Source organism: Liolophura sinensis, chromosome 13 (assembly GCF_032854445.1).
Source record: "Liolophura sinensis isolate JHLJ2023 chromosome 13, CUHK_Ljap_v2, whole genome shotgun sequence".
Classification (NCBI taxonomy): Eukaryota; Metazoa; Mollusca; class Polyplacophora; order Chitonida; family Chitonidae; genus Liolophura; species Liolophura sinensis.
This window is the reverse complement of record NC_088307.1, coordinates 21,414,918-21,435,379: the sequence shown is the minus strand read 5'-3', so window position 1 is coordinate 21,435,379 and position 20,462 is coordinate 21,414,918. Positions and strand designations below refer to the sequence as shown.

The 20,462-nt window shown below is 41.7% G+C and overlaps 1 protein-coding gene across 1 annotated transcript in view; it reads left to right on the top strand.

Annotated features, from left to right (window-relative positions):
• Positions 1 to 20,462, top strand: part of LOC135480427 (protein unc-80 homolog) — a 100,042-nt gene that overhangs the window by 9,924 nt on the left and 69,656 nt on the right. Inside the window, exons 3-5 of the mRNA XM_064760257.1 lie at positions 14,164 to 16,421; positions 16,992 to 17,248; positions 20,053 to 20,234. Of these exons, the coding sequence (XP_064616327.1) occupies positions 14,164 to 16,421; positions 16,992 to 17,248; positions 20,053 to 20,234 (2,697 nt within the window). The remainder of the gene's footprint in view (positions 1 to 14,163; positions 16,422 to 16,991; positions 17,249 to 20,052; positions 20,235 to 20,462) is intronic.

Here is a 20,462-nt window from a genome sequence, read left to right as displayed (position 1 = left end):
GTATGCTTGGGGCTTAACGGCAGATATTACATGTAGCTGGTCCTCCAGTTAAAACACAGCAAGCTGTCCTACAATATATTTTCATCTGAATATATAGTATCTTCATGTACATGTACACATGGACATGTATATAATAGAAGTCATATATATTTTGAAAATTGTATGCACATGTAGGTAGGCACGGTACTCGTATTTGAATTAAGTCTTGATAAATTATTGGTCAGTTGGACAAGTTCTTGTTTAACTCTACTGGCTTGAGCAAATAATCCACTGCCCTTGGACCAGCGGACCAGTGTTAATTTCTGCTTGTACATATGTAAAGTTTATTTTTTTTATTTATTTCATTGGTTTTTACACCATGCTCAAGAATATTTCACTTATACGACGGCGGCCAGCATTATGGTGGGAGGAATCCGGGCAGAAAGCCCCAGGGAAAGCCATGACCATCCGCAGGTTGCTGACACACCTGGACTTGAACTCACAACGATCGCATTGATGAGAGGCTTCTGGTTCATTACGCTGTGCTAACGTGCTAACCAACTGAGCCACCATATGTAAATGTACATGTATTTATTTTATATAGTGGTGGTTAAGTTTATGATAGTGTCTACTATGGTTATACATGTATGCTGTAAGGTGATCTAAAGCTTGGGAAAAACAACTTGGCAGAAACCTAAAAACCTCCTGACCAGCCCTGATGGTTCATTTGGTAGAGCGTCCTGCTTCAGGAGCGGTAGATTCAGGATCAATCCTGGGTCAGGTCACATTTACGACCTTGAAAAAGGAAGTTGTACCTTCCTCACTTGGCGTTGAGCATTAAGGGCATAGTGCAACGACTGGTTGACCTGTATCAGTGTAATGGGTTGGGTGGGGCAACTTACTTGCCTTTGATAAGTCGTCTCTAGAAAAAAGGGAGATGGAAGTCTGTCCTGCAACAAGAAGGCACATGCACTCTAAGGACTCCTTCGTCATCATATGACTGAAAAATTGTTGAGTACAACATTAAACCCTAAGCACTCAGTCACTAATCACTACAAATCTCACTAATTCAGCAAGAACTGGATTTGAACCCACAGTTCAGAATTGGATTTGAACATTAATTGAAGCAGTGAGTCCACCACTGACCATATGCTATATGTAGTGCAGCACAATGACCTGGGGGAGCTCTCACACATGCAGTGGCTGTGAGTTCAAGTCCAGCTCATGCTGACTTCCTCTATATGTAGGAGGTTGTGCCAGCAGCCTGCGGATGGTTGTGAGTCTTCCTTCCTCACACTAATTCTGGTTCTGATCATCAAATGCACGTGAATGTAAGTGAAATATTCTTGAGTATGACATAAAACTGCAATCAGAAACATAAATAAAGTGGCGCTAATTCCGTAGTGACCCGAGGTGAGGAAGAGGAGCTTTGATTAGGAACTGAATTATGAACTGAATTATCTGGTGTAACCCTAGGCTATGGTCTTTATGCAAGTATAAATTACACACAGCCATGATGATAGAGGGGGGAAGGGGGGGGGGGAATGTGGATCATGTGTCGGAGACTTGTGTTATGAACCCACAGGGGTGATCAGTGTAGATTTATATTTAACCAGGGTTGTTTGTTAACCTGTCAGAACAAACAGGCTGTTAATAGCTGACATAATCATACTGGGGTAATTCTGGATGCAGCGTGAATGAACATCAAGCTACAAGATGGGTAAACAGAGGCTGTTGATACTGGACACAGCAAATCAGCCTGCAAGATGGGTAATCTGAGACTGGATACTGGACAGTAGACATAGCACGTCAGCCTGTAAGATGGGTCACCTGGGACTGTCAGTACTTGATACCAATTAATAAGTCACTTTCGCATTTCAGAAGGTCACCATTTTTGTAACAGAAATGTCGCCGGATCTCACATTACACAAGAGCTGGGTGTCGATTTTCACTCAATAGCCTATGTATGTTTTAACCTGGCGGCAGCATGCTTTCTACATTAAATATCTGTTTCATTGAAATTCTGCATTGGAAATCCTGTCCCGATTCCCAATAACTTATAGTATAAACAATGGAGAAGCTGAAAACACCAAGTAAAAGGTGTTACTTTGAAAGCTTGCCATTTTATTGGCCATAAAAAGCAGAAATTTCAAAGGCCATGTCTGCGTATGGATTCTAGTTTGATCATGGCTGCATTGCTGTGGCAAGTATGCCCAAATGCGAATGTTAAAAAAGCAGGTCTGAAACATGTGGAAACAGCTGAAAACAACTGCAGCATGTGTGGTACATGGATATTACAGTTTTGTAATATGTGGAATTGGCCTTTTGCAGCAGATGGAATCAAATAAAATGTCAGCTGCAACATGTGAAATTATCGTATATCAGTCACAATATGTGGCATACTTGTACGCACACGTCAGCTGCAACGTGTGGTGTAGGCACATGTATGTCAGTCGCAACAAGAGGATTAGGCACAAGTCAGCTTTAATGTGTGAAATAGGCATATTAGCAAGAATGAAAAACGCGATTCCCTGCTGACCAACAGATTGTTTTGTGATAGGGTTAGATTACACCCAACAAAGAGCTTTTTTAAGGAGGACCTACATGTAAGGCCACACCAATTTAAATTATTTGCTTTACAGGTGAAAAAAAATCTTTTTCAGGGCCGGAAAGCCTTTGAAAAACTTAAAAATTATAAATGTATATCAAGATGGGACAAAAAAAAGTGGATTTTCAGTTCATTTTGATTTCAGTTTTTGGATTTTTAATGTCGACTTGCCCATGAAGGACAAAATAAAGTTGGTGTCTCCTACTGTCGGTCTGAGTTAAGCATGCATGTAGAACTGCTTCTGTAGCTCTGTCTTAGATCTGCCACTCGGCAGTCAGTACAACAGCGGCATCTGAAGACACCAGCAGACGATGGTGTAAAAATCAATGCGGCACTACTAAATGACGGAGATGTAAAGCTGTGAGGTGCAATCTGCTGGTGTTAATTATTCATGCTTCTGTTTAGGTCTGACAGCTTGTCTTGCCTGTACATTTGATCTTTGTGATATATTGAGATCACACGCTGCTATTGTGTTACCTGTCACACAGCGACTATTCACTTAAATGGCCAGTGGGTGAGAGTGTGATTTAACAGTGGCAGTTTAAGTGCCAGGATCCAATGCTGCATGCTGTTCTTTAGAAATCCATGTTTCCCTTTGAATGTGTTTGTACATGTTCAAATTTACAAATGTATTACATGTACAGCTCATACACATGTAGTAGCCCCTGGATTCTGTGGATAGGTTTCCCCTGGGCTCTGCCTGGCTTTCTCCCATTATAAATATTTGCTGGCCAATGTCATGAAGGCTGCCAAGAATATGTACAAAAAAAAAAAAACATTGTGAATATACTTTTATATTTATTTATTTATTTGATTGGTGTTTTAATTACGCCGTACACAAGAATATTTTACTTATCTCATGACGGCAAGCATTCTGGTGGGAGGAAACCAGGCAGACCCCCGGGGGAAACCCACGAGCATCAACAGGTTACTGACATACGACTGGAGAGGAAGCCATCATGCAACATGAGCTGGACCTGGGTCATTTCACCGCTCTAGCATGTTAACCACCAAGTCATGTAAGCTTAAATATACAGTATACATACATCACACATGTGCAGATGTCATTTGTATATTAAGCATGACTTGAAAGTGACCAACATACATGTATTTGACCAGCCGAGTGTTTCCTTAGCTTTTACAGGTGAACCTTCACATTTGTTCTATGAAAGTTCACTTAAATCTGTTTTTAGAAAGCCCATCAGGGATGGGGGAGGGTGCGGTGTGGCAATCAGCGTTTTTGATCTCTGTTGTGTAGAGCTTGCGTACATGTACATCAGTTATCACGTCCAATGGCCTTCTGCCATGTTCAGACAACTACTGTTATTGATGTTGCAGGACGGAGCTGTTTGCTCACCAATTCACCACCTCTCAACATGTACTGATCTGTAAGCTCATTAATTCCACACGCAGTCACCATTGCGTTGAGCTTTGGCGACCTTTGAAATGAATTTCCAGAGTAGATATGTGGTGTCGTGTTTCTGGTTTTGAAAATGATTAGTTTCTTGCAAAATGCTGATTTATGTGTAGCAAACAGCTCCGTAGCTCACTCGTTAGATCCATCATCACTCAAATTTTTGGTATTCTACAGGTACAAGCATGTTTTAACAAAGGCTGTTCACCTAACAAAAGGCCAGATGAGCAGACTAACATAAAAACCAGTGAAAAATAGGATGAACTTTTTGTAGGGTGTTAGCAGCTACAGTAATGTGAATTTGGATTGTTTTTTTTTTTTTTTTTTTTTGGGGAAATAACCCGGCAAGAGATATTTGACCTGGAGAATTGCTGTTGAGTGTTCTTAGTGAAGAAATCATGGGAAATATCTTTACAGTATATGTACTTCATTGATCTGCCTTTGATCATTATGGTCACTGACTCAGATCCTGTTCTTGCTAGCTTCGAGTCAGAAGGTTTTGTCTGTGCCTGGCAAAGGCAGGCATAAATTTGACAGCCAATTTATAAATGAAAATTCATTAGTACAGCATTGTCATATTAAATCATATTAAACGCAGATAAGTTTATATCCCTAAATGAATGAATTTCGTCCATGGCTAACCTGCCCAGTTTTCCGGATTTGGAGCGAGAGTTCTGTTGATTTTAGAAAAATGTTTTGAGGTTTACTTGGAACATGGGATGATATTCTACTGGAAACTTCTAAGTTTCAGCACCAAACATAATATTTTGTGACATTTATTTGCCGTTAAAAATTTACTTTTGTGTGCAAATTTTTAGGTTATGTAGGGTAATTACTGTAAGGTATCATCCTAAGCCCTCACCCATTGTCGTGTACATGTACATGTACCATAGTTTTCAGACTTGCAATGTAAAGTTGCAGGAGACCAAAGACCTTTAGTGCAGTTGCAAGATTGTAATGCACTGTAAGCTGTTAATAAGAGAATGTTCAGACCTCTGTATTGGAGTGTGTGTGTGTGTGTGTGTACAAGAAATGATCAAGCCCAATGATTGTTGTTTGTGAAGTGTGAAAAACAGCTGGCCCTTCGGCTCTCTGGCTGTATTGACCAAAAGAAAACCCAACAAAACCTACAACGATCGGACTTCTTGACAAAGACAAGGTTTGTTTGTGAGTGTGACGACTACCACAACCAACGTCTCGCACGGAATCAATGGGTCAATTTGTATTGGGTACACAAATGTTTCTCTGGCATAGGAAATAATCCATAAGACCATTGCACCGTAAGAAAACCCACTGGCGTTCAAGATTGCAAGGCGCTCTCTGGATAACCTGACCATTGATCTATAGAGCCAGGATGTTTGCAGAAATTATCAGACATAGTCCTAGCTCTTCGTGCACCCTGGTATATTGTATAAGCATGCCAAGATGTCACGCAAAAGATGCAGTGTAGGCTTTGGTTTCATTGGAAGGAAGAAATCGTGTCTAAAGAGAACAGCATACCATAGTACATGTTTAATTAATCATTAGTCTTGGTATGCGGCCAGGCATGTTAGTTCGACTACTGAAGCTGAGCAATGTCTAGAAATTTCTCACCACCTTTTCTGTGAGCTTTTTCTCAGAATCTGCACATTTGGTTGGTTATTTTTTTTTAAATGCTGATGAAGCCCAAAGCACTAGAGATTTAAACACAGAATAGGTTGGTGTTACAAAACAAAGACAGTGGGTTTTTTTTTATATGTTTCAAAACATTGTATGAATAAATTTGGACACAATTACCAATTTCTAATACATGCAAAGTGATTAATATTTCATTAACTACGCGCAGTTATTAAATGTTTGCTTACTGTACATGTATGTACACAGATGCTCAACTTCACATACATGCATATTCCATAGTACACGATATATGATGTATAAAGAAGATGGTATGCATACATGGCAGTAACAGTAACATTGCTCCCTGATTCCATTTACATGTATATGTGTTTGGTTCTTTGTTTTTATTTAGTTATTGATTGGTCTTTTATGCCGTACTCAAGAATATTTCACTTTTACAACGCCGGCCAGCATTATGGTGGGAGGAAACTGGGCACAGCCTGGGGGAAACCCAAGAATATCTGCAGGTTGCTGCCAGACCTTCCCACGTACGTCTTTGTTCTTGTATTTTATGTTTTATAATAGTTCCACATACCTATTAGTTTGGGCGAATATTACAGTCAAAGAGTTACATGTACTACAATTTATATAATTTTATTATATTATTATTGAATTTTACCCACCCTTTTGGCACATATTTCATCAGGGTCAGTAATTATAAACAGCAAACGTAAGACAAGCCGTCTCAGAGATCACAATGACATTTATCAAACGTGACAAAATGTGATCAAAAAATATAGATGAATAGAAGTATGACAGTGTCAAAAGAATAAAATAATGCATATATTACAAAATGTGCAAAAACATGTCAGCTTGTGCCTTTTTATCATTGCAAGGAGTCCCAGGATCACTTTAAGAAAAACTTAAAATTGTACACCAGAATATTGATCAGGCCAGCAGTTGATAACAATGTATTCTTAGCACTTGATAGCACGGCTAGACATTGCACGGAAATTCCGTAGCCAATCAATAGCTGGATCAGAGGCTGTCATTTGATACATGGCCTTTTATACCTTCAGGATGTGAAGAGTTCTAATGATGTGATAAGGGTCTTCACATTTCTAAGCAAGGGCTGCAAACAGAACGCCCAATTAATAAATCATTATCAGACACGTTGTGTGGTGACAGAATACCAAACATGCATTTTTGACCTGTGAAATTGACGACCCTCATTAAAATGAAATTTAAAAATTCTCAGGTATGGCGTTAAACAGCAATTAGATAATTTATGGTTTAATTGACATTGAGTTGATTAGAGTATATATGTAATTGTACATGTAGTTTATGGACGTTACATCTACTTACGTGTAACCGAAAATGTGCATGTAAGTGATAATTCTATCCTGGCCGAGATGGTTAGCACGTCAGCACAACGCAGTGACCCTGGAGCCTCTCACCAATGCAGTTGCTGTGAGTTCAATTTCAGTTTATGCTGGCTTCCTCTGCGGGCGTATGTTAGAAGGTCTGTCAGCAGCCTTAGGATGGTCGTGGGTTTCTCCCGGGTTTTACCAGGTTTCCAACCACCATAATGCTGGCCATCGTCACATAAGTGAAATATTCTTGAGTATGGCGTAAAACATCAACCAAATAAATAAATAAGCAAATTATTTTATCTTATGGAAAAAACATTTTCCAGATTGGTCCATATATTATGTGACATATCCAATAAAGGTAATGATGTGTACAGTATGTACTCCGCTAAGTACATGTACATGTAAGTGGTTTAGACATCATCAATGGCAGCCGTATGTTTAGCGCGATATGAACCTAATCTCATGAATTTATTTCTGAAACGATTACTGCAAATTTCTGCAAACAATTTAGGATCCATATTATGCATTACCGGGTATATGCTTACTACCGGGTGTAAAACCTTCCAGAAAACACTGTGGCCTCTAATATACCCAAATACTTTACATACAGAACTTTCAAAAGCAGTATGAACATGTAGTTGTGTTAAGATGGCTCTATGATGTGAAGTAACCACTTCACATTATACATATACTGGATTGTAAGTACATTTTTTTTGCTCTTCAAATTATTAATAATGTATATATATAATATACCTTCATGTTCATTTTAATGTGCAGTTTAATAGTTCAGAGTTTTAATACATTTCTAAACTTGAAAACCTTTTTTTCTGTTTATAGCGTGTTTATTTGATAGCTGTTGCGTGTTCTGTCGTGTATACGTGTATACATATGCACTCAGGTATTTCCTTGACGCACATCATGTGTGTGTGGTACAGGTACATGTACCTCCTGACTTAAAGCTACAGCCAGGTGGAATAAGAGCCCAGAAGAAGAACAAACTTTTTAGCCATACATGCCATGAACATACAGTGTAGATTCCTTTCAGGCGGTCAAAATGTTTTTTATTTCGAGCTCTTCAGCATGATAATCTTCAACAATGATGATTTAAATGTATTAGGTATTGTATGGGTGTGAAATGTACTAGGTTCTGTTCATATCATCACAAAAAAACGTGGAAGTTGCATGTAAAAATACATGTTAGATAAAATACATGTTGATAAATGATAATCATGTAAACTTTGTGTTTTTGAAATAATGAATATTTGCACTGGTACAAATCCTTCCTTTTGTTGTTGATTTTATGATGACCTAGCTGGGGTTAGTTTTGAAGTCGTCACTTTTATTTGGAGCTCCTGAAGATGAGTGAATGACCAAACACTCGGACAACCTGGCTCTTTACTATGGCTGTTCACACTGTAACTGGATACATAACCCATGTGTATGCATACATGTAGAGTGTATGTGTACTGGCTACGTACACCGTGTATTGTGCTTTTCGGAGCATTTTTATGATCGCATTAAGTTCCATCACCGTTATAAACTATAAAATTTGCAACATCTGACACACATTTCCCACGAATATAACAATAAGGTGATAACTCCATATAATTTTATGATCAGTTTCTGATCAATTGTTCCTGTTTATTTGATGTCATTGAACAGTTCAATATGTGTAGCCTAAACCTGGCCTACTGTATCATATACGAAATCCAGTCATCCAGTTCAAGCATGGAGAAGTGAAGGATAGGCAAATAACTATCTGTGATAAGGGCCTGTTTGCTGTATTCACCATATGTGCTCTGAGTAGTGGCAGTCAGTGGCAAAGCACTAAGAGGGGAGATATCCCCTCCCACAATCCCCCCCCCCCCCCCAACCTTTATTACATCCACACATATAATACTGCTGTGCAAGGCCCTGAGACTGGCTATCAGTAACACAGCAGTTAAGTCAGTTTTCAACCCATCTTTCCGTTGCCATGGTGACGGGAATCCTTTGCTTGACCAGGCAGTTCTGCAGAGTCAGGCAAGCAACACCTTAGCTAGATTTGAACAGGTTTCAGCGCTTGTAAGGTTTTATTCCAAGCTGAGTGGCCAACATGGGAATTGCCTAACTTGATTAAGGGTGCAGATGTACTAGGCAAATGAGGCTTTTAGTATGTGATGATTGGCTACAGGCAAGCAGGCCTCTGGGTATGGGTTAAAACAAACCCTCACCTCTCGCGCAATACATGCTGTAAGTAGGCCCTAAATACTTGCACCTGAATGGTGTTTATATACAAAATATGCCTCATGTATTTCTTTTCTTTCCAAAAAAATAGTACTGTTCAAATTTGCCAAATCCCAATCATGTAAGAAATTAAATTATTTATTTGATTGGAGTTTTAACACCCTACTCAAGAATATTTCACTTATGCAATTGAACAGCACAGCATTATGGTGGTCAGAGCCGGTGGGGGAGGGGGGGGGGGGGCTAACACATGACCTGTCAGACGTGCATTTTAGAAATATCTGGCTTGTTTATAAATGGGAGTAGCAAGTTGAATTTGGTTTGCTCATCTGTAAAATGGTAGGGCTTGAGGTGTGGGTGGGGGTAGTGGGGTTGGTAGCATATGCCAGTAATGAGGCATTTTGCTCTGTAAAATAAAAATAATACAGGAAAATCGTCTGATTGTGGTAAAGGTGGACAGTACCAGCAATTCTTCTACATGCATGTAAGACATGTTTATGTGTTCCAGAGGCACTAAAATGACAGTCTTTTTCCTTCATTAGTTTACTAATGCTCTACTCTTCAGTTTCCTTGATTCTTTGTTTGCTCTAAACAATATTTTGGAAAACTTGGATATTTTTTTTGTATGCAATCAAAATTAGTTCCCTAAAAGAGTTTAAACTTGATTTGAAAGTAAAACTCTCCCACTGGGGAGATGTTATTTATTATTAAGCAAGTTTTCTTTTGCTACATGTTTATGATATTATAGTATACATGTAATGAAATCTTTACATGTATTCCTTGAAGGTGAGGTGGTTGGCACGCCAACGCGGCACAGTGACTCACCAATGTGGTCGCTGTGAGTTCAAGTCCAGCTCATGCAGGCTTCCTCTCCGGCTGTACGTGGGAAGGTCTGCCAGTAGCCAGCAGATGATCGTGGGTATCAGACAGGCTTTGCCTGGTTTCCTCCCACCATAATGCTGGCCGCCGTTGAATTAGTGACATATTGCTGAGTATGGCGTAAAACACCAATCAAATAAATAAATAATATGTTGAAGGTGCATGTAATTTACAGTGAAACTGTTCTTCCCCAAGGCCTTCATACCCAAAAGAAAATGTTGATGTCAAAAATGTACATCAAATATAACACAACGCTGAAAACAGTGTCATGTACGTAATAGTTTGGAAGATAAGTTACATACAACAACAACAAAAATAGTGCTACCCCTTTGACTGTCCCAGCCAGCACATGAAACGGGGTAGTAGAGATGGTAAAAAATAGTTGTGCCTACACACTGTCATGTCGTGTGTACATAGACTGCCTCTCTGGAACATGGCCGAATTCAAGGAGCACAGCTTTCATATTGACGACTGTATAATGCTCTGTAAAGGAAGCACTCATGTGAAATCTTAACACATGAGTCTGGATCATCCGAAGTCCAGTGAAGCGGTCACTACTGGTCAAGCAGCAGATGGACCAAAGCTTAGCGGATTGTGACAGAAAATCATTAGGGAGTGTGATAGCCTGTGGATGAATCTATATAGGCTTTACAGTCATGCATGCTAGCCTGGATCATTTTCTTACAAGAATGACTGCAGTGATTAAACCCTATAGGGTGCCCCCCCCCCCCCCCCCCCCGCCTCCCAGAGCCTCTGTTATTTCAACAGATAGGGACTGCTGCAAGCAGCTCCATTATGAAAATGGAGCTAAAGATGATTGTTGGTGTCGTTAAAGATGCAAGCTTCATAAAACTGTGGGGATTATTTCTCTACACCCAATAGTTCTCTCAGAATGTATCTAAAATTGTTGGTTGCAGTGATGGTTGAGTGAGTGAGTGAGTGAGTGAGTGAGTGCTTGGGGTTTAAACGTCGTGCTTAACAATTTTTCAGTCATATGACGACAGTGGTGGTTGAAAAGGTCGAAGAATGAAGGCACATATACAAGTACATACATTGTACCTACATTGTAAGTAGGTGCACATAAATTATTGGGTCATTAAAGCTGTGAAAAGTGACACAGTTGACCAACCCTGAATTAAATAAAAAGTATTAACTATGTGTACTTAATGTAAGGGATGCTTACTAAATCTCGTGGTCTTACCATCTAGCACTATTAGGGTGTCTCGGTAGATTTGATGGGTGGAAATTATACAAGTGTTATACAAGGATATATTCAAAGATTCCCCCCACCCCCCACCCCTGTCAGACTTTATCAGTGTCAGGGGCATCATAGGCAGGTCGGTGGACCCTTGTCTAATTTCAGACTTAACCCCACCCACCCCCTGGTAAGAAATGGTATTACTGGGCACTCTGACGCACATGTACATGTAATAACATATACACAAATTCATGTACATAATATTGAATTCTTCTGACGAATGATTTCTTCTGACGAATGATTTCATTTAAATTTGCTGACAGTGTTCCTGCAGGGAAAGTTTGTCATATTAGTTTTTTTTATTATGGTCATAGATGATAAAAATTAAATGTTTGCGTAAGAAAAAAAAACAAAAAACAATTCAGTTCATCATAAAGAGATAATGTCAGTTTGTGGTGGAAAATTAGAATATTTATGGTAAATGCATCTAGGAAAATTAGCATATTTAGGATAAGTGCATGCTGGAAATTAGACTATTGACAGTAAATGCACTTTGGTTTGTCTGGTCAGAGGGAAATAGGGCAGGGAATTGTAATTAGTGCCTGAATAATCACTGTCACAGCTGTTGCTGTCCATTGCTCACTGATGCAGGGGCCACATTAGGGGTTGTGTAATGGAGGGTCTTTGGAAGGGGAGGTAGAGGCTGGGTTGTATCATGGATGAGATTGGAGCCCATTGATGTAGGGGCTTTGGAAGGGGTGGTGGAGGCTGGATTAGTGATTAACTGTGTCAGGGAGGAGATTGGGGGGCTGTATGATGGAAGGGGTGGTGGAGGCTGGATTAGTGATTAACTGTGTCAGGGGTGATTGGGGGCTGTATGATGGAAGGGGTGGTGGGGGCTGGATTAGTGATTAACTGTGTCAGGGGTGAGATTGGGGGCTGTATGATGGAAGGGGGGGTGGAGGCTGGATTAGTGATTAACTGTGTCAGGGGTGAGAATGGGGCTGTCTGATGGAAGGGGTGGTGGAGGCTGGATTAGTGATTAACTGTGTCAGGGGTGAGATTGGGGGCTGTATGATGGAAAGGGTGGTGTAGGCTGGATTAGTGATTAACTGTGTCAGGGGTGAGATTGGGGGCTGTATGATGGAAGGGGTGGTGGAGGCTGGATTAGTGATTAACTGTGTCAGGGGTGAGAATGGGGGCTGTATGATGGAAGAGGTGGTGGAGGCTGGATTAGTGATTAACTGTGTCAGGGGTGAGATTGGGGGCTGTATGATGGAAGGGGTGGTGGAGGCTGGATTAGTAATTAACTGTGTCAGGGGTGAGATTGGGGGCTTTATGATGGAAGTGGGGTGGGGTGGAGGCTGGATTAGTGATTAACTGTGTCAGGGGTGAGATTGGGGGCTGTATGATGGAAGGGTGGTGTAGGCTGGATTAGTGATTAACTGTGTCAGGGGTGAGATTGGGGGCTGTATGATGGAAGGGGTGGTGGAGGCTGGATTAGTGATTAACTGTGTCAGGGGTGAGATTGGGGCTGTATGATGGAAGGGGTGGTGAGGCTGGGCTAGTCATCGCTGTATCATTGGTGAAATTGGGGGCTGTGTGATGAAATGGCTGTGAAAGGGGTGATATAGGCTTTGCTCATCACCCACTGTGTCAAGGATGAAATTGGGGTGTGTGATGGAGGGGCTTTGGAAGGGGTGGTAGGGGCTGGGATAGTCATTCACTGTTTCAGTTATGAGACTGGGGGTTATATGATAGAGGGGCTTTGATAGGGGTGGTAGGGGCTGGGAAAGTCATTCACTGTGTCAGGGACGAGATTGGGTGTTGTATGATATAGGGTCTTTGGTAGGGCTGGTAGGGGTTGGGCTAGTCATTCACTATGTCAGGGATGAAATTGGGGATGTGTGATGGAGGGGCTTTGGAAGGGGTGGTAGGGGCTGGGCTCATCATTCTCTGTGTCAGGGATGAAATTGGGGGCTGTGTGATGGAGGGGCTTTGGAAGGGGTGATAGAGGCTGGTCTATTTATCCACCATGTTAGGGTGAGATTGGATGCTGTATGATGGGCTGTAGAAGGGTTGGTAGAAGCTGGGCTCATCATCCACTGTGTCAGGGATGAAATTGGGGTTGTGTGATGGAGGACTTCGGAAGGGGTGGTAGGGGCTGGGCTCATCATTCTCTGTGTCAGGGATGAAATTGGGGTTGTGTGATGGAGGGGCTTTGGAAGGGGTGGTAAACTGTGTGAGTGAGCGCTTGGGGTTTGAAGGGGTGGTAGAGGCTGGCATATATTGAGGGTAGAATTGGGAGTTCTGTGATGGAGAGGCTCTGGAAGGGCTTATTGCAATGGCTAATGAAGTTTACAATGGCCAACATGTGAATCAGTAGCATAGATCTACACTATGGATGCTCTGTCTGTACACTTTATCAACCTTGGCTGCAACCTTGAACCGTGTTATTTGTGTGTACACGCATGGACATTAAGATAAGAATAAGCAGTCAGTGTGTATTAAATGGCTAGATAAGCTGTTGGTGACATTTAACAGTGTACAGATATATCAGTATTCAGTTTATAATAAAAATATAGATTATATTATCTGTTCCATTTACATGTGAAGTTTTATAACTGCCTGTATAAACTTTCCAGTATTCTGGAGTACCGCATAAAACACCAATCAAATAAATCAAATTATACATTGTAAACTTTCCCCCTAGTTTCATATCCCACATTTTGGATATGGAGAATCATATAAAAAAAAAATCATGAAACAATAAGGCTTAACATTAATGTTTATAGGTAATCCCCTAAATCTAGCAAGGCTAGTGCCCTCAAAAGCAAGAACTACATTGTCAGTTAATGTAATTGTTCATCTATGTTTCATATTTTTTCAGTCCTTTGAGCGAGTTGTTGTGCAGAACATCCATCATGGGTTGTCCCCTTGTCTGTGTGAAGCCATACAGAGTGTGTCTCGCTGGAAGCTCGTGCAGGCCGCGTTCCCACATGTCATGCATTCCTGCGCCGCCCTCCTTACCAACCGCAAGCAGAAAGAGCCGGAGTCCAAGCTGGGACCGAGCGAAACCAAGCTGCTCTACACACTGCACTGGACAATTTTGGATGCAGCGTCTGAATGTGAGGACAACGAAGCTGAGCAGCGAATGTTTGGTGGCGGAAAACCTGTTGCGCGTACCTACATGCATTCTCTGAATGTTGTTCAGCTTTTCGTGTACTTGTTTGCGCCCCTCATCCACAGCTTGGGCGATGATGACTTTCAGTCTCTGAAACTGGAGAGCGGCTTACGACTGTGGCAGCCATTGTGGGAGTATCGCCAACCTGACATTCCTTGCTTTTCAACCCTGGTCAAGCCTCAGAGAAATGTTTTGAAAGCGCAACGGAGCGCTTTGAAATTCCACACTAATGCTGCGAACATTTACATCGGTAAAGGATCTTCAACAGAAAATATATTCCTTGGGGTTGTGACCTCGAGCAGAAACAGTATCCAGGATCCGTCTTCCCCAACAGCCCCCTTAGCAACCATGAGTGACATTTGCCCACCCATATCCACCTCTGATGCGCAGTCTGCCACAGCGTTTGAAGTCATCTGCGAGGTGTGTAATACGGTGTTGTCGGCGAAATCTGGAGAGGCGCCAGCCTGCACTTGTGGACGCAAAGAGAGCTACACAAATCCGTTTGAGCCCAAACCATCGGGTGGACAGCGACTTGCACTTCCCGTTGACAAGGATTACATGAAGCAGAGGCTCGCCAGTGCAATGTCGACGGTAGTGCGTGGCCAGGCCGAGGCAGCTCCCGATGTTTTCAGCGCCAGCTACTTTGATGTGGCAGTGCTACGCTGCTTGTTTTGTCTTCACTGGGAGGAGGACGGCGTCTACTGGGCACTGCGCTATATCCACAACCGTCTGTTGGAGATTTGTGACGAGTATCAAGGGCTGCAGTTCTGCGGAAGAGAGAGGAGCAAGTCTTTGCCCATTCCAGATATCCAGGTGACCTACAACCAGCCTCTCAGTCCAGTACCCCCTGGGGTGGCCAAGGATGCTAAAATTGATGACGCATTGGACATCGCCCAACCTATGATGCCTCTGTTTGAAGAGACGAATGCTGCGATGACAGCAAAGGTAGAAAAGCCTGAAACTCCAAACGCAAGTCCAACCCACACTGTGTCAACTCCCAGAACACAGCCCCCATTCAAGAAAATTAGGGTTAGTGAGCTGCGACAATTCTTTGAAACAGGGCAAGCATTGCCAAAGCAGATTGAGGAGAACGAAACCCCGCCTACGGAGCCTACTCCACCAGACAGAGAAGAGAGCCCAGTGTGTCATGCGTCCGAAAAATCCCTCAAGGATGATTCGTCAAGTTCCTACACAGGATCAAATATTGCACTTGAACATGACCATGACCTTCCTAGGCCAAGCTCCGCCCTTGCAAAATACCCTGGAGAAAACGGCAAAGAGCTTGGTGTTCTCTCGGAGGACGAAGTGCTTGTTGACGTGAACAGACGAAAGAGCATGCCCTCATTGCGCACCACGGAGCGCGAAGCAGAGCGCGGCGACAATGACTCACAAGGGGATAGCAGCCAGCAGAGCAGTCGAACTTCGTCAGGGTCACATGTGGACTCTGTCCCACATAACCTCCACAACAAAGGGGAACAACTCACCATCAAGCCGATCATCACTATCACTGAGGACAGCCCAGAGCCTTCACCGTGCGAAAAGCTTCAGCTTTTGCCAAAGCGCGGCAGCATGATATCCCAGCAGTCCATGTCTTCCAGCGTTCCAACGACGGGTATGACTCGAAGCCTGACTGACTCAAACATTGTGTACAATGAGGTAGAGGATGTCCAGGAGGTCAGTGGAGCTGTCCACTACATCCAAGCCAATGGTCACCTCAACTACAAGGTCATCCTCAAGGCTGTTCACTTTGTCTCTATAAATCAGAAGAGTCCACGAGTTTGTGAAGTCCTTCTCAACATCCTCAACTGCCTGCTTGACTTGGAAATCTTGAAGCCGCCGCGGAAACCCAAACGCTCCACTAAGAAGAAGAAAAATGCGAATGGACCCAACAATGGGAAACCGAGTGCCAACAAACCCAGCCCACATGTCACTACACACAACCTTGCCCTGGATAGCATGCTGAGGTAAGGTTTAGATGACAGAAATATACAGTGTATAATGTTATCTGATATAACAGATAAAATCTGTGAAAGCTATGATAAAAATTCATTGTCAGTATGGAGCTGCAGGCGTAAATAATAAATGCAATGACTCTACCTGAATTAAGTCGACACCCCTCCCCCCCACCCCCCGCCGCCAAGAAAACAAAACAAAAAACTAACAAAAACCCCAAAAAATTAGGATGACACTGAAAATTTTTAATTGTGTGTTTAAATACATGTACTTTGGTTCTTTTAATAATGAAAATTTGTGATTTCATATAGCTTATCAGTTTCTCATTAGTACATTCATGTTGCACAGTTAGCCAGGTATATGGTTGTTTCGTACAGTCTGACATTCATTAAAGACCACTTAGCTTTCACCAATATGGTAAGTGTATGTTCTTTATGCGTGGGAAAGCTTGTCATTGACTTGCCGAGAGTGGGTAGTTTACACCATGCACTTAAAGGCTGCCATTGTATACTGGTTAGAGAAAAGGTCTTGAGTATCTTGGGCAAGAAGCAAAACAATAAATCAAATTTTTTTATCGTCAGAATTTACCAAGCTTTGGGATGTCCTCATGGATGTGGTGATGGGGCGCGTGGTATCCATGGTGATGACCTTCGTCTCAAGGGTCAGAACTGCTTACACAGGCTGCAGCGCCTGAACCCAGAGGTGTTCCGTCAGTATTTCCGTGATGCTGTGAACAAGCCTTCATTACAGGATATTGTTGACTTTCTTCACTCCTTCCTGGGATTCTGCATCGATCCGTCTCAGGCTGCAGCCGCTTCCATGTCTCACTCACCACAAGGTGCACTGATTTTTCACTTTGTTTTTTTCTATAATGAATGATAATTTCTGTTTGTGTGCAATAGCAATCAGGTTTTAGGAGCAAGGGGACCAGGCAGAGAAAAGTAAAAACTGTGCCTTGCAAAAACGAGTCCTGTGTTACATTTTTATCTTTTTTTTTTTTTTTCAAAAATAAAAACCCCAAAAACTTTGAATGTCGTATTTCCTGACTTCAGACTACATGTAATTGATTTTTAAAAGGGCTTATTAAAACATACAGTACAATCACTCTGCAAAATGGTGTCAGTAGGCAAGCCTACTCACTGCAGACTTGAGTTGATTACATTGATACATGTATTTACTCAATAAATTCGTTTTTTTTTTCTTCTATTTTATAGCATAAAATCTGCTGTAACATCATTGTGTTTAAAGCTGCACTTCAGAATTTTTAACTAAAACTACATGTATCACCCTTCAACTGGAAGGTACTTGAAAAACCTCATGACCTGCTTAAGGCCACTGCCAAAGTAGCAGTGAGTATCCCTCTGCTTCACTGCCCCCAATGCCACACGAAAGGACATGAAAATAAAATGGAAAATTAACTTGAAAAAAAAAATGACTAAAATATACTAAACTGTTTCCAAAAATTACATTTTTAGAAGATTCTTTATCGATATATACATTATGAAAGCATTGGCTCATGCTGGCTTCCTCTCTGGCTGTACGTGTGAAGGTCTGCCAGCAACCTGCGGATGGTCGTGGGTTGCCCCCAGGCTCAGCCCCGTTTTCTCCCACCATAATGCTGGCTGCCGTCGTATAAGTGAAATATTCTTGAGTGTTGCCTGAAACATCAGTCAAATAAATAAATAAATTGAAGGCATTGGATGTATTAAATGTCTATATATGAGGTTGTACATGTATTAGAATTTTGAGATCTCATGTTATCCCATGACTGTGTACATGAAACCTCATTGTATCCCAGGGCTATGTTCATGAAACCTCATTGTATCCCAGGGCTATGTACATGAAATCTCATAGTATCCCAGGGCTATGTACATGAAACCTCATTGTATCCCAGGGCTATGTACATGAAACCTCATTGTATCCCAGGACTATGTACATGAAACCTCATTGTATCCCAGGACTATGAACATGAAACCTCATTGTATCCCAGGGCTATGTACATGAAACCTCATTGTATCCCAGGGCTATGTACATGAAACCTCATTGTATCCCAGGACTATGTACATGAAACCTCATTGTATCCCAGGGCTATGTTCATAAAACCTCGTTGTATCCCAGGACTATGTACATGAAACCTCATTGTATCCCAGGGCTATGTTCATGAAACCTCATTGTATCCCAGGGCTATGTACATGAAACCTCATTGTATCCCAGGGCTATGTACATGAAACCTCATTGTATCCCAGGGCTATGTACATGAAACCTCATTGTATCCCAGGACTGTGTACATGAAACCTCATTGTATCTCAGGGCTATGTACATGAAACCTCATGGTATCCCAGGACTATGTACATGAAACCTCATTGTATCCCAGGGCTATGTACATGAAACCTCATTGTATCCCAGGACTGTGTACATGAAACCTCATTGTATCTCAGGGCTATGTACATGAAACCTCATGGTATCCCAGGACTATGAACATGAAACCTCATGGTATCTCAGGACTGTGTACATGAAACCTCATTGTATCCCAGGACTATGAACATGAAACCTCATTGTATCCCAGGACTATGAACATGAAACCTCATGGTATCCCAGGGCTATGTACATGAAACCTCATTGTATCTCAGGGCTATGTTCATGAAACCTCATTGTATCCCAGGACTATGTACATGAAACCTCATTGTATCCCAGGGCTATGTACATGAAACCTCATTGTATCCCAGGAGGATGTACATGAAACCTCATTGTATCCCAGGGCTATGTACATGAAACCTCATTGTATCCCAGGACTATGTACATGAAACCTTATTGTATCCCAGGGCTATGTTCATGAAACCTCATTGTATCCCAGGACTATGTACATGAAACCTCATTGTATCCCAGGGCTATGAACATAAAACCTCATTGTATCCCAGGGCTATGTTCATGAAACCTCATTGTATCCCAGGGCTATGTACATGAAACCTCATTGTATCCCAGGGCTATGTTCATGAAACCTCATTGTATCCCAGGACTATGAACATGAAACCTCATTGTATCCCAGGACAGCAAACATGAAACCTCATTGTATCCCAGGACAGCAAACATGAAACCTCATTGTATCCCAGGATAGCAAACATGAAACCTCATTGTATCCCAGGACAGCAAACATGAAACCTCATTGTATCACAGGGCTGTGTACATGAAACCTCATAGTATCCCAGGGCTATGTACATGAAACCTCATAGTATCCCAGGGCTATGTACATGAAACCTCATTGTATCCCAGGACAGCAAACATGAAACCTCATTGTATCCCAGGACAGCAAATATGAAACCTCATTGTATCCCAGGGCCGTGTACATGAAACCTCATAGTATCCCAGGGCTATGTACATGAAACCTCATAGTATCCCAGGGCTATGTACATGAAACCTCATTGTACCCCAGGACTGTGTACATGAAACCTCATTGTATCCCAGGGCTATGTACATGAAACCTCATTGTATCCCAGGGCTATGTACATGAAACCTCATTGTACCCCAGGACTGTGTACACGAAACCTCATTGTATCCCAGGACTATGTACATGAAACCTCATTGTATCCCAGGACTATGTTCATGAAATCTGAGATTAATGTCTACGTTATCTTTTTCTTGCAGTTCACAAAAAGTCAGTTTCTCAGGAAGGACTTTCTCGAAATGGCTTCCACAACAACTTTGGTCACAGCATTGGAGGGATTGGCTACCGTGGTGTAGAGGGAGTGCTCATGTCTAATATCCTCAAACCCTTTGTGACAAAGTGTGTCACTTCCTGGAAAGATATCAGTAACCATGACAACATTGTGAGTTATAGATAATTTTATGACGTCTGAATTGAAAAGGAATGGCTATAATCCAGCACATGTGGATTTTTACGGTATTTCTTCAAACATTTGAAGGAAAAGACAAACTCCTGTTCACAAAAATGTTCATATCTAAAATGAAATGTTCAGTTTTTATGTAAACTGTTGGAAGCATAGTAAAGAATATATACGGTAAATACATGTACATACAAAAATGTAAATCCACAC